Source organism: Rhinolophus hipposideros, assembly GCF_964194185.1.
Source record: "Rhinolophus hipposideros genome assembly, chromosome: 7".
NCBI lineage: Eukaryota > Metazoa > Chordata > Mammalia > Chiroptera > Rhinolophidae > Rhinolophus > Rhinolophus hipposideros.
Window position 1 is genome coordinate 70,721,132 of NC_138053.1, and position 15,420 is coordinate 70,736,551.

At 33.5% G+C, this 15,420-nt stretch overlaps 1 protein-coding gene across 2 annotated transcripts in view; it reads left to right on the forward strand.

Annotated features, from left to right (window-relative positions):
* Positions 1-15,420, forward strand: part of HCN1 (hyperpolarization activated cyclic nucleotide gated potassium channel 1) — a 348,705-nt gene that overhangs the window by 283,825 nt on the left and 49,460 nt on the right. For both annotated transcript variants that reach the window (XM_081054014.1, XM_081054015.1), the window contains exon 5: positions 3,770-3,916. In XM_081054014.1, the coding sequence (XP_080910140.1) occupies positions 3,770-3,916 (147 nt within the window). The remainder of the gene's footprint in view (positions 1-3,769; positions 3,917-15,420) is intronic.

Below are 15,420 nucleotides of genomic sequence, written 5' to 3' on the forward strand. Positions count from 1 at the left end.
TTAGATATTATTTTGATAGTGGTGGTGATGATGATGATGATGATGATGATGATGATGATAATTAGTTATTTTAACTGGAAGAAGAGTATATCGAAAAGCTGTTTGGCTTGAGCAAATATATGGAGAGAGAGTTGAAGATATGACAAAAACTACAGCAGACAGGGTGATGTTTCTAAAGAGGGATGAGGAAAGGATGTTAAAACATAGTTGAAAGATTAATTTCAATGAGAAAAAAGATACTTTTTCCATTTTTACAAGAGCAAGAAGAAAAGGAAAAAAATAAGTATCTTTCTAAATGAGTTAATAGATGTTCTTCTGTGAAAGCTTCTATTTCTTTTTGAAATTTTAGGTAAGGTCACCATCTGTGAGTGAAAGAATTGTTGAGGGAGGGAAATAAGAGTGTTTAGATAGCATAAAATGTTTTAAATGGTCCTATTGAAAAATGAAAGAGTGATTGGTTTACCATGACATGTCATTCTGTACTCTTGTTAAATTAAGGTCCAAATAATTTTTCTACACACACACACACACACACACACACACGACACACACACACACCCCGAGAAAAACTGCAGTAATAAAGATCAAAGCTATTTAGAGCAGTAAAACACTCTAAATGATTTTTTAAATATCTAAGCACAGATTTTAACTATTATAATGATAATAATGATTGTTTCAATTTCTGGCAATTATCTATCCCTTTGACTTCTACAATTACTATAAAATTAACTTTCTAAGAATGTTATATATATGAACAATTTATTTACTTGATAATTAAGCATTTTCTTTTAATTGGCCTGTCATTATTATTATTATTTTTTTTTGTTACTTGCTTAGTTCAGTCTTAACAGTGTTACACTGACTTTTGGAAAACTTTTGGAATCTGGCCATTTTCAAACCAAATTAAAATAATACAAAATGAAGAACTATGTAGTGTAAAAAATTTCCAAAACTTTTTTAATCTTGATTTTATTTTTAAATATATGAAGGTATACTCCATGTTAAAACATTCGAATGGATACTGCTAGTTTCCATAAACAAGAGAGAAGGTGTCTATTTATAATGGAAGTGATCATTCTGGATGGAAGAATAACAATTTTTATCTTCAATTTTTATCTGCTAATATTTTCTATAGGAATCTAAGATCATCTGTTGGGTTGTAATTTTGATAGTTTTACAGGCCAATTCACTATCACAAAAAACTTTCCCGATATCTTGGAAGCTGAACAATTCACTCTGTTTTGGAGAAAACCATGTTTCATTACCCAGTTTTCAAAAAAAGATAAAGAAGAATGAAGATAAAATGGAAATATCTCACTTGAACTTCTGCAGAAAAAAATAACTTTACAACCATCTGCATTTCTTTATGTGTGATTTGTTTTTTACATTTACTATATTGGAAGTCAAATTTGGGTATATTACGATGCCTTTGTTATTACGTGACTTACTCTGATATGACTATGCTGCTTAAAATAATTTTAAAAAATAATCAGGAATCTAGTTTTGCTAAAAGAAAATTTTTTCCTCAGTAAATATGAAAGATTTTGCTGTGTTTGTAGCATAGTTCTTGAAAATGATTCAATCCTGTTATAAACATTTTAGAAATAATGTTACACTCACTTGAATATAACATAACTTTTTATAGATATAAAAGGGAACTAGTTTATTTTTAAATGTAGAATCAAAATAGAAACCATGTCTTCAGTTACCATGTAAATAAATGGTAATATTAAAAATATCTTTGTAAAATGTTCAATAGCTTGGTCGTAAATCCAATGCTGATTGTCCTAAACATTTAACAACAACAACAACAACAACAAACACAGAGGAAAAACAAATTGATGAACGATTATTAGTCTTTAAAGCGCAATTTCAAATATTTTATTTTTATTATCATTATTTTTCTAATTATGTTTAAAATCTACAGCAATAAATGGTTAAAATGTGTAATATAGGCTCAAAATCAAACTTAAGTCAGTATAAGTAAATGACAAGAAATAGTCATCAAACTTTTGTCTAAAAGAAGGAAGATCATATATATGTGTATATATGTACATATATATATACACATATATATACATGTATATTTGTATACACACACACACACACACACACACACACACACACAGAGGGTGCCAAAAAAATGTATACACATTTTAAGAAAGGGAAAAACTGTATTAAAATTATGCTGATGGTAACCACTTTGAGCACCTCTTGTAATTGCAGAAGTCAAACCTTCTGCTATCGATGAATATTGAATGCTACAATTTTAATGCAGGTTTTTTTCCTTTCTTAAAATGTGTATACATGTTTTTGGCACCCTCTGTATATAGACCTGCATGAAGGCTTTAAGTACTTTAAGGGGATAGTCTGGTGACCAAATAAAGGAAATCTCATGACAAAGTTATATTTCATTTGAGGATACTAATCTCTTAAAGGGAACATCCAAACAATATGAATGCTATACTCGTATATAAGGAAAGTATGTAGGAAAAACTAAAGAAATACAATTCAATGGGTTACAATTTCTCATTGGACATGTGTGTTATCAGTTACCAATTATAATTACAAAGATTATGGACAAGGATTCAGAAGACCTTGATCTTCTGAGCTCTGCTATCAGAAAGATTTGAGAAAAAAAAAAATTTCCTTTTAAGGGAGGTATCTTATTCCAGTATCTTTATGCAGTTTTATTACCTACTGTTTTATTTATACTCAATTTTATCATCTGTATAATGAAACTAATTTAGGGGGGTTTCATTTTTTTCAAAGTGTGGTCTCATGTCCACCTACATTTGAAACGTTGAGGGAATATTTCTCAAACTTAAATGTGGAGTCATCTGGGGATCTTTTTAAAATGCAGATTCTGATTTCATAGGTCTCTGATGAAGCCTGAAATTCTCTTCTAATAAGCTCCCAGGTAACAGCCATGCTCATATGTTCCTGTTTAACTAGCAGGGATGTTATTTTTTAAGAAACTGTGTAAATATGTGTGTATATAAGTGTGTGTGTAAATATATAAAAGCAGATACATCAAGGGAATGGATCTCGGGAGTTAAGCCTGAAAATCTGCATTCCCAAAAGGCAACCTCATCCCAAGTTTTATAAATAGTCAAGTTTAAGAATTACTTGGTTAAATGAACTTAAATATCTAAGTTAACTTTCAGCTATAAAATTACGTGGCACTAATCTCACCCCAATGTTCTCCTAAATCCTCAAATGAAGTGTGGCATATCATCTTACTTTATAGGGCATCTGTTTCTTGAGTGTCTATGACTTGCAAACAGTTGCCCAGCTCTTTGCCTCTACATTCAAAATTTAATCATGTCTGATCTTTTGCTACAAGATAAAATCTTTTGTACTATCCAAAGTTACAAGTCTTTCTCCAATGAAAAGCCAAAGAGCAAATTCAAACTTGATTTAGAAATCAGCTAAAAATAAAATGTAAAAAAACAGTGTCACTTCTTTTTTTCTTCCCCATCACTGGCTTTTCTGGAGATTAAATTCACTCTGAACTCATTTCATGCCTCCTCTCCATACTATCTCAGTATTTTGCAGGAAATATTTACCTAAATAAATGCCCTCTACAATATATGACACAGATTGGATACATTACAACCTAGTACACTGGTTCTTCCCCTTAAAGAATTTCCTTCTTTTGTTATTGTTAGTCAAGTGTTATTGAGTATAGTATAGCACAAGAGTAACATGATGGTTTTTCATACAGCCTAGCAATGTTTTTTAATTTCCTTTTTTCCTTTTCTTACAGTATAAGCAAGTGGAGCAATATATGTCATTCCATAAATTACCAGCTGACATGCGTCAGAAGATACACGATTACTATGAACACAGATACCAAGGCAAAATCTTCGATGAGGAAAACATTCTCAGTGAACTCAATGATCCTCTGAGAGAGGTAAGGTTTATAGTCCTGGATTTCCGTGGTACGTAATCACTGTTTATTTTCTCCTTTCATGGGAAATCCTCACATCCATGTTACAATATTACTCAAAAGAAAAAAATAGGATAAAATGTTAAGACACCTATTTTTTTTGCCCTTATTCTTTTTTATGTTTTCCTATATAAAGACTTTTAGTTGTTTTAAAAAAAAAAGTGCTAGGAAATTGTTTTTCTTATGATGATTCTCATAACTTTTTTTTTTTTTTACATTTTCTTTCTTTTTCTGTTATATTTATTGCGGCAACATTGGTTAATAAAATTACTTAGATTTCAAGGGTATAATTCTATAACTCATTATCTATTGCAATTTTCTATATAACTAGTTATCAGAATTCCTTCTTGTATCCTCATTGTCCATATTTTCCCAGTCTTCTACTGTCTCATCTCATTCTTATCTGTTTCTTTACCTTCCCTTTTTTTACCTTTTGCTCTCCTCCCATGTTCATTTTCCCTGTTCATCCCCTGGACTCTAATCAGAGACTGACCTTACCTGTTGAGTTACTCATTTCTTATTACCTCATTAAAACACTGTAATTTCAATAACCACCTCTCTGCCTTATTTCTTCTTTCCACCCCTTCCTAGAAGTCTTCCCTCTGCCCACTCGAATGTTCAGGTCACCCCTAGAGCAAAGGACCATTGTCTTTATTGTTCCTATTTCTTACACTGCCTTGCTCTTTCTTCTTTCTTTTGCTACCAACCTTCTCAAAATATTACTGTGCAATCAGTGCATTGTGGTTTGATCTTCATTTCTTTACCAAAATTGTTTCCTTGAAAGTTATCAGTGACTTGTTAATCATCAAAGCCTTTGTCACTGAATCCTTGTTGGTAATTCTTCAACTGTTAACAAGACACACCTCCCAAATCTTCTTTTTGTTCTTCTTTAGCACCAAACCATTACTGAGCCATAGACTTTTCATTCTGATTTTCATAATTTATTCTAAAGTATTTAGTTTATCTCACACTTCAATTCTGTCCATTTGAGCTCCAAATTCTTGCCATAAGCTGCAGTTTCTTAAAAGCTACATGATATATCCTGGCCCCATATACATAGTAAACTATATAATGAAGTCATTATCTTCCATTATTAAACCATTTATGTTTGGAAGTTTCTTTGTAAATGTTTTAGTCATTTTCTCAAGTCATTTGGAATTTAAACGTTGGTCCTTTTTTGAATATTGCTCTGCTCTACACATCCATACAATCACCAAATGCTATCAGTTGATCGTGGTTATGCATCTTATGCCCATTCTCTTGTTTCTTTTCCCAGTACCAGCACCCTAAACATTCTTCTCAGAGGGACTAGCTACACTATACCCATAGTTGCCTTCCAACCTTTGTTGTCTTTTCTCTTAACTGCCATTTAAAACTTCATTGATGCCAGATTAATCTTCTTCTATGGATATAAGCTGGTCATTTCTCTGCTCTGGAACTTTCAGTCTTTATATTACCAATTCCATCAAATAAAGCTACTTTAGACTCATAGTCTAGCCCCCCCTTGCTCTGACCAGCTAAATCTCCAGCTTTCCTTTTCCCTCCTGCCCTACATATTCCAAAGTAGCCTACAGCCAAACTGTGCAGCTTGCTGTTTTGCAAAAGTCAATTATAATTTCTCACTCTTGCATCATGTTTTCCAGAAATGTCTCTCATCTTCTAGCAAAATCTAATTCAAATAATGTTTCTTTATTTCTGCCTTCTTTTCTCTGACCCCTTTTCTCTGATCACTCTTTTCTCTGACCCCCGGAGTACTGAGTCCCTAAATCTTCTGTGCTACTTATACATTTTGTCTGTTATCACTGCTTTTTTCACAGTTGTTTTCTGTACTTTTGTCTTGAAAATTCCTTAAAAGCAAAGGCCATTTCGTCTATATTTTAAATTTTTCATGAAATTCCTAGCATATATTAAATAAATTCTTAATAAATATTTTTATTTCAACTAATGTCCTTGCCATTTTTAACCATTCTTGAGTTTTTGCATCCACTAAAAGTTATTTGTATTTTTGGTCTGTTTTTTTGAAAAACCTTAAGATACCAGTAAAAGTTCTGGCAATAAAGGGAGCTAAATACCTGCTATGCTATTCATTAGCTTATTTTCCCGACAAAGTCCTTAATCAAATATGTATATGTTAAATCTTTTTCCTTTAGGAAATATAATTCAAATCTATTGTATTTTTTAAAAAGTAACATATTATTTATTTGATTGTTTTGGGTTTTTTCTTTAACTCCACCTATATACTTTGCTTTATCTCTTTATCTCTTGGATTACAGAATTTGTATTAAGTCTAAATCCCTTTCACTAAGGTGCAGAAGCTCAGGACACTGGAACCAGGTTGAGTTCTCAAGGGCTTGGAGGGATTCAAAGTAGGGACAAACCATAGCATGGAGACAAAGGTAATCCAAAAGACAGTATCAGGGATTAAGATGGATCAAAATACAGGATACAATAAAATCAAAGATTTATTTATTTTAAAGAAGCAGAGACAAGTAACTATTCTAGCATACAATGACATTGAGGGTATATAGAAAACTAACAGAAAAAGTGAGCATAAAAATTAACCCTAAGAAGTTACATGTAAGTGGGAAGCATTCCTCCATGCTGAAGATTCTCAATGTAATACAAAATCAAGATATTAAGAAAATTTTCGTAATCATGTGTTTTATTAATTACCTTCTCTTTCACACTTTAATTTACTCTGCTCTTCAGTAGAAAATATTTCACTTTTCATTTTTTCCCCTTAAAGCTGTCCAATTTCCTCACTTCCTACAACTATTCTATCATTAACTTACGATCAACTTTTTTCCTTACATTTTCAGATTCTGTAGTTCAGCATCTTTGATCTTCACTTCTGACATGTACTCAGAACCTTTCTCCCTGCCTTTGATCTCAACTAGCTCAAATGCGTCCCATCTCATTGCTACTATATTAATTGATTATAAAACTCGAGTTTGACAATGTTACTCCTCTTAGAACCTGATCATGATTTCCTATTCCCTACAAGAAAAATCTCAAGCTTCTTGATATGGCACAGGAGACATTCCATGGTCTGCCTCCATCTTCATCACTATGCTTATCATTGGTCAGTTTATTTTTCGTTTCTTTCAAGACTATGACCTTCTTGAGAATAGAGACTGTGTCTTAATATCTTTGCCTTTCTAGTGACCATACATAGGAGGAACTCATTAAATATTCACAGAATGAATGGTCTTTAACAGAATTATGAATGAAAAACAGGGTAAGAATCAAGACTACTTAATAAAATTAGAGATCCTAGAAGTGGAAGCTGAAATGCTCAAACACTAAACACCTTAAAAAAGTGAAAACAATGTGCTCCATTTGTTCATCTGCTTTTTAGCCTTTGCTCTACTAGCAACAGAATCACACAAAAGGCTAAATTTAGTGTAATCCTGAGTTAAGACTTTATTAAGAAGGGAAACAGGATAACTAGGATAGGAGTATAAGGAAAGAGATAACAAAAGTCATTATTTAAATAAAACTTGAATCTATAAAAGTCAGACATGTTTTCTGAAGAAAAGATCAATAATAAAAATGGGAAATAGATCTCACTCCCTATTAAACTGGAGTATTATATACCTGCTATATTTAAGTCATAGTGGTAGATCAAGAGAAATATTTTTAAAGTAGTAAAATACATTATTCTACCTTTCAAAACCTGCTTTCCTCTTAGAAGTTTATGCAAAGGTGTATTTTGGTCACTGCTGTGTCTCTAGTGTCTAGAAAGTACCTGGCACATAGAAGACATTGAATTATTGATACAATAAATGTCAAATGAGTGAAGCTAGGATACTCAGAAAGGGAAAACTGGATTATTTGATATTTATTTTTGTGATAAAAGGTAAAAATATAAGATGTGCATTGTATACACAGACACACACCACATAATTGCTAATCGTACATCCAATTTTGAGTCAACAGCCATCTTATGTTGTTAACAAGACTGCTAACTTAAAAAGCTTCATTGTTCGGAAGGCTCATTTTTTATGAAAGTATTTTGCATAATTTGAGATTCTAATGTATACTTAAGAGCAGTGATTTCTGCCGACACAAGTTTGGGTTCTCAGGAATGTGTAAAAGTGAAGGGAAAGTCAAACCTTCAGACTCTCAAAAACTTATATGAAAGAACTGTTGCATAAAAATAGAGAAAGAATGTAAAATGAAAAGTTTAGGAACATGAAAATAATTCTATATTCATAATCAGTTAATTCTACATTATGTTTTATCCATTTTGTTCCCTATTCTTTCATTTCAATGTGTTTAAATACTTTTGCATATGAAAAAATCTTTAGTATGTAAAATGGCAGAAAGAATGTCACCTGTGTCATCTTTAGAAGCTCTCATAAAAAGCTCATGTCATGCATATTCAAATTAATTCAGTTGGTAAATACTTCAAAAGCACTGCTTTATTGAAAGCCTTCTCCTATTTCCATTTCTATGGCAGAAATTAGGTGATTTGTCTTTTTCATACATTGGAGACTAATTGTTTAAATGCCCTTAACAAATATCTGGCTCATTTTTTATTGTTCAAGTCTCAATACAAATGTAACCTCCTCAAAGAGGCCTTCTCTGAGAATTCATCTAAATTAATTCCCTGGCAGTCATTCTCCATCACATCAGCCTTTTTGCTGTGTCCATATCACTCTGTTTGTTGTCTTGCAGTCCCTTTATGTTTATTTGCTCATTGTGCTGTGTGAACTCAGGATTCAAAAAGGCAAGGACTTTGTCTTTCTTGATTGCCACCAACACCCCAGCCCCTAGAGAGTACATATTTAATAATTATTTGTTAGATATATAAACAAAGAAAAATTAAATAAGAAACTCATACTTGGCCGATCATCTCAAAGAATCCTTGTTTGTTAGAGCTTGGAAAGGGCATTTTGCCAACCAAACAGTGGTGCTTGTATTGACAAAAAGAGTGATGCTGAGAGCCTAAAGTACTGTGGCCACGGCACTTTCTTTGAATCACTGTAGATTATAGTGTGGACAGTGTTGTTTCCAATATATGACAAGAACTTGCTGGCACCTTTAGGTTCCTCTGTGATTTTGTTTTGATGTATGCACTACAATCCAAAAGGTTATACTTTGCATGTGGCTGTTTTTATTTTCTTTTTACCTTTCTCCCGTTTTGTGCATTAGTGATTTATAATAAAATCACCGTGGGGGGTGATAAATATCTCAATAGAGTACCATTGTAGGAGATATATGTGTTCTGTCTAGCCTTTATAATTCCCCAAAATCCATGGAATAGATAGAAAACACTTCTATTTTTTTTTCTTATATTGTTATGCCACGTCTGGCAAGAATATTGGCAGTGGCTCATAAAACAAATATTGCTGGTTTTCCTGTCCAAACCTAAGTAGTGAGCCACTGAGGAATGTAGAAGATTCTGAGTGGCAGATAAATTTGGGTATTATTTTTCCTTGGACTAGGCTGTGTAACGTGCACACCAGCTCCACTGGAATTGTCAGCATTCTGGGAATTAACCATAAAATACTCTTTAAAAATTACTTTCATTTCATTGTGAACTAAAATACATGGGACAGAAAGTAAAGGAACAACTATAATTTTTCTGAGAAAAATTCTTAAGATGCTTCCCAGAAACTTGGCATTTTAAATTGTAGCTATTATTTGCTGATGCATTTATTATCTAAAATCCGTAATCTTCATTGTCCAGTGGTTCTGTGACTGGGCCTCGCCAGAATTGTGAGTCTACAAAGCAGGACTTCAGTGATCTCTAGAAACCGGGGCTTGGTGAGGGGTTGGGATCCCATTTGTTACCTGACCTGGCTCTCCCTGGAGACCCCTCTTACTTCTCCTTTTCCATTTATTTATAATATACTCTCATGTAGCCCTGGCTGTTCAGAATTATTCAAAGGTTTATTGTTTTGAATAGTTTAAATCCCTTTTATGATATTCTCAATGCCATTAATAGTTGTATGTATACTTTGAGTTTTTTAACAAATCATAACTGAGAACCTGCTACAGAGGGGCTAGGAACATAGCCCTTATTCCACCCGCCTCGTTTAAATCCAGCTACACAATTCACTGTATCACTTTGGGCTATTTCATAAATTGTATGTATTTCACTTTCCTCATCTTCAAATGTTCATGATGATGATAATAATTACTTCATATAATTCTTATAAAGGTTAAATCAGCAAAAGATAAAAAATTAGAAAAGTGCCTGGCACGGAGTAAGTACAAGTAAAATTTAATTGTTGATATTACTATAATTCAGTGAAGAACAGGATATAATCCCAGCCCTCATGGGACTTAGTGAAAGACAGCTTAGTGAAATACAGCTTAATGAAAGACAGAAATTTAAATAAGCAATTATAAGTGTGTGTAAGTGCTATGATATGGCCAGTCAGAGGGTGTTAGGCCACATACAGGAGGGACACCAAGTCCAGCTTTATCATATGGCTCATTTCTTTCGGAATTGATTCAAACAATCTGCTAATAAGCTCTTCCTGCATTTTAACAGCCAGCTTTCTGGAGACAATGTCTTAGCATTAAAACTTGGCATTGAAATGTTAGGATCATGAGGCTGAAGAATGCGTTAGTGAAAGCAGGCAGTATATTTAAAACTGAAAACTAATTAGAAAATCCAATGAACTGTACCACTCTGCTTATGAGAACTTGTTGGAATGTGTACAAAGTAAGAAGGCCTATTTTTAACAAAAACAGGATTCTGCTGATTGGGTTACAGCAAAATGACAAACTTAACTGTGGAGAAAGGGGTTAATGCCCTTCTGAGTCTGTCTCCAAAGTTCAGAATTTATCTATTTTTAAACAATGGAGTGTGAAGAGCCATGGGCTGAAAATAGGTACAGATCATGTGTCCCGGTAGAATATAGGACGTCAGTATATTTCATTTTCCCAGAACGTGAATCAGGCTGAGAGTGTAATACTGTCCTGACCTTTCATTTGTTGAATAGACTGGTGGAAGACAGCATAGTTTACATGCATATTTCTTTAGTGCAATTCTGAATCATTTTTTTAAGTACATACTTGTGGATTTTTTTAAATGCCATCTATAAAAGTGTGTTTAGTTAAGATTAACCAAAACAGGCTAAAATCATACTATTGCAAAGCCATACAGGGATCTTATAATCAGATACTCATGTAACAGTCACCGTAACAAAAAGCTAGAAAAATTATGTAAGTGGCCTGGTCGGGGTCACATCTTCTTTAGTAACGTGTTCTTTGTTACCAAACAAAGAAGCTGGAACTTCTCTCTTTTGACCTAGAGATTTTTTTCTTGCATCCCTAGTTTCTAGAAAACAACTAGACAAATAGCACTTATTGATTTGGGTGTTAGACTGATCCAGGAGTGGTGGGAATGTAAATTGTCAAATGTGGTTTCCAGTCTCAAATTTTTTACACTATATGCTTGTAGAGACAAGATATAAATACATGGGGGAAAAAAACTGACGAAAAAGTTAAAATACATTACTGAAAGCACAAGAAATGTAAGAAGTCACACATGGTTAATTGCCAGAGAATAACAGACACTACATACTAAAATTCAGAATGGATTCAAGACTTAAACATGGGCAAAGCTTGCTTGACAGGGATCTTGACAGTGATTTTTTTGGATGCGACACCTAAAGCACAAACAAAAAAAATAAAAATAAGTGGGATTACATCAACCTAAAAAGCTTTTGCAGAGTAAAAGACACAAAGGGAAAAGGCAACCTATGGAATGAGGAAATATTTGCAAACCACACACCTGATAAGGGGTTAACATCCAAAATATGTGAGGAAGTCACATAACCCAATAGCAAGAAAACAAATAGTCCAATTAAAAATGGGGAAAGGACCTGAATAGACTTTTTTTTTCCAAAGAAGATATTCAAATGGCCAGCAGGTACCGTGTTTCCCCGAAAATAAGACATAACCAGAAAACAAGCCCTAGCATGATTTTTCAGGAGGTCGTCCCCTGAACATAAGCCCTAATGCGTCTTTTGGAGCAAACCTTAATATAAGACCTGGTCTTATTTTGGGGAAAACACAGTACATGGAAAGGTCCAAACCTACACCAATTATTAGGGATTTATTTATTTTTTTCCTACTATTGCTTCATTATTTCCTCCCTCCCCAGTATTTCTCTTAGTGGCATTGTTACTAGGACTTCAAAAATTAGTCCTATGCTAGCATTGTATAATTCCACTTGTATGAGGTCCTTGGACTAGGCAAGTTCATAAGGACAGAAAGTAGAATAGAAGTTACCAGGGATTGAGGGGAGGCAGAAAAAGCGAGTTACTGTTTAATGGTTAGAGTTGTTGAAGACGATGAAAACAGTTTTAGATACAGAGAGTGGTGATGATTGCACAACATCATGAATATACTTGTGAGTTGTACACTTAAGAATTGTTAAAATTATAAATATATATATAAATATATATATATAAATATATATATATATATTTTCATGAAATTTTTCAAAATTAATCTTACAAAATAGCACCCAGTCCTGTATCTCTAGTCCTGATCTCCAGAGCCATTTTTGTGTGCTTGCTGCTCTGCTACCTGAATGCCAAGATGCTTCACATTCAGTACAAAGAAAAACAGAATCCTTACAACTAAATATCTGTTTGAATTTGTTTCTCTCTAAAATGACGGGCTCAGAAGCCATTGAAGTGTGTGGGTTGTGTTCCACACCTTCTCAGAGAGCGACCCTAAGCAGATGGTGTAGACTCCCCTGCCCTCTGCTCCCCCTTCAGAGCCCGGGTGCTGCTTTGTCTTGGCAGATACTCAGAAGAGGGCAGCTTCATGCTTCCTGCCACATTACCAGCATAAGGCACTCTTTTGTGGGCCAGGGCTGCCATAACAAAAATACCACAGACTAAGCGGCTTATACAACGGAAATTTAATTCTCACAGTTCTGGAAGCTGGAAGTTTAAGATCAAGGTGTCGGCAGGTTTGGATTCTTCTGAGGCCTTGCTCCTTGGCATGCAGATGGCTTCCTCCTTTCTCTTTCCTTACATGGTCTTTTCTGTGTGCCCACACAGCCCTGGTGTCTCTGTGTGTGTCCAACTTTCTTCTTCTTATAAGGATACCAGTCAGATCAGTTTAGAGCCCATCCTAACAGCTTCCTTTTAACTTCATTACTCTTTAAAGATCCTGTCTGCTCCAAATACAGTCACATTCTTTTTTTTTTTTTTTTTTTTTTTTTTTTTTTTTCATCATGCAGCCTCAATGTTTATTAACAGTTTGCTAATGTTGCGTCACTCACTTTTATATGTTGGCATGTTTGTTTCGCTGGAATATTTGAAAGCAAATCCCAGTACAGTCACATTCTGAGGTACTGGAAGTTAGAGCTTCAACAAGTGAATTGGGGGTTGCAGGGGACACCAACACTTGCCAACACATGCCATGCTCCATTCAAATCTAACCAGTGACAGATAAATATGTTTTTAATGCATCTTAGGATGCCTGCCTGGTTTTAGTGCCTGGCCCGATTTCCACATGTCCTTTGCACATGTACATGGATTGTTATGCATGGATTATTTCCACTGCTGACCTATTACTGATAAAAATGAATTTATGTGTATTACGTTATAGAATTTCAAATATACATTTTTGTTATCTTCTCCAAATAACCTTCTCTCAGATTTATGTCTTTTAGTTCATTCCACTATCTGCTGGTCCTGTTTTAATAATATTTTTTACTTTGGCATACTTCCAGACATGTGTTGGCTGTATTTTCTGTAGTTGATAGTTTACATCAGTCTGTTTTTATCATGTCCATCGACTTACCTCCTGTTCTGCACATCACTCGTGCTCCTTGCTTACAGCTCACAGGCAGTCGGCGCTGCCTTCTGCTGAGCTCACACAGATCCTTACTGAACTCTGGCCTTGGTGCCACAGGTGGGGCTGAAATATACTGTCTAACAAACACTTTCATTGTCAAATAGAATTCCTTGGTCTACTTTTTTTTTGGTCTTTTTCTACCTCTTTTGCTTTCCTTTATAATCAAATTTAAGTGAACATGAAGAGAATTTTATGTCATCTGCTGTCATCTGTCATGGTACCTCACGGAACAACATATTCCTGTTCCTAGGAAACCAAACCAGTGGCACTATGCTAAGACTAAACTAATTTCAAACTTCATTTGCATTCACACTGTAAGGTTTAAATATGATTGAATGTGTCACAATCAAACTCGATGCATGTGGAAACTGTAACTACAGAAAACATTAAGACTGTTGAATCTCTGCCTCTCAAAATTCATCTTCTGATCTAGTCTTTATAAGGAGGCAGATTTCATTTAAGCTATTCAATCATAATTGGCATTTGTATGTATATGCAGAGATTTTAGGCTAATGATCTTTTAATCCATAATTTGAAGAGACTGTTAATCTAGCAATTAGTGATATAGCTGGGTTTCAAAATAGGTAATGGTTAAAAATGCTGAAAGTTGCCAATATTTAAGAGGCCATTGCACGCTATTTTTCTTTATCACTATTGGATTTTTCTTAATATAACGATGATTAACACAAGATGGAATATTGTGTAGCTATTAAAAAGAAAGACAATAAGATCTGTGTCTCAGAATGGGAAATATTTTATGTTATAAAAGTGGGGGGGGACAAATATTGAATGTATATTATGATTACAACTATATTATGTAAGGGATTATCTTAAGGGGATACATAAACAAATTACTTTCATTAAGGTGATGAGAATACAGAGGTTTTGTTATTTTATATATTGTAAGGAATGTGTATATATTAACTTGGTTTTCAAAGATTTTAAAAAGTATAATTTGCTTGCTAATACAAAAAAAATACTTGATTAATCTTTAATAAGATGGAAAATTATAATAAACTAAAATTGAGGTACTCTGTAAATTAATTAATCCTCTCTTTCTATCTCTAACTCTTTTAATTTCCCCCAAATAAATATTAAAGTGCAGTATTTCTTGCCTTTGTAGTTTATTACATAATTTTTGATATTTGAATTATTTAGTAGGAGTTGCAATAAAAGTTTTCTTTAAAAAAATAAGACATGATCACAACTAATGAAATATTAGGTTGGTGCAAAAGTAATTGCATTTTTGCAATTATTTTTAACCTTTTAAACTGCAATTACTTTTGCACCAACCTAATAGCTTATCATAAGTCCTCCCTGATAGGACACAGAAATCAAGGGAAATGCTTTGAGTTTAAGAAATTGAAGTAGTACCTAACTTGCTAGCCAATGTTTGGACAAATTAAAACATTTTTAAGCATTAATATCTGCTTTTGTGGCTTGACTTTCTTTTACATGCAGTCAACCATCTTGTAATTTAGAAGACAAACAACCAGATCAATATAAGCCAGTTGGGAATGCTAAAGGAATTTTTTTTTTTTATTTATTTATTGCTCCATGTGTTTTCTTTTAATTAAAAGAAATGGAATGTGTATGTAATTTACAATTCTCCTTCAAAATTTATTATATTA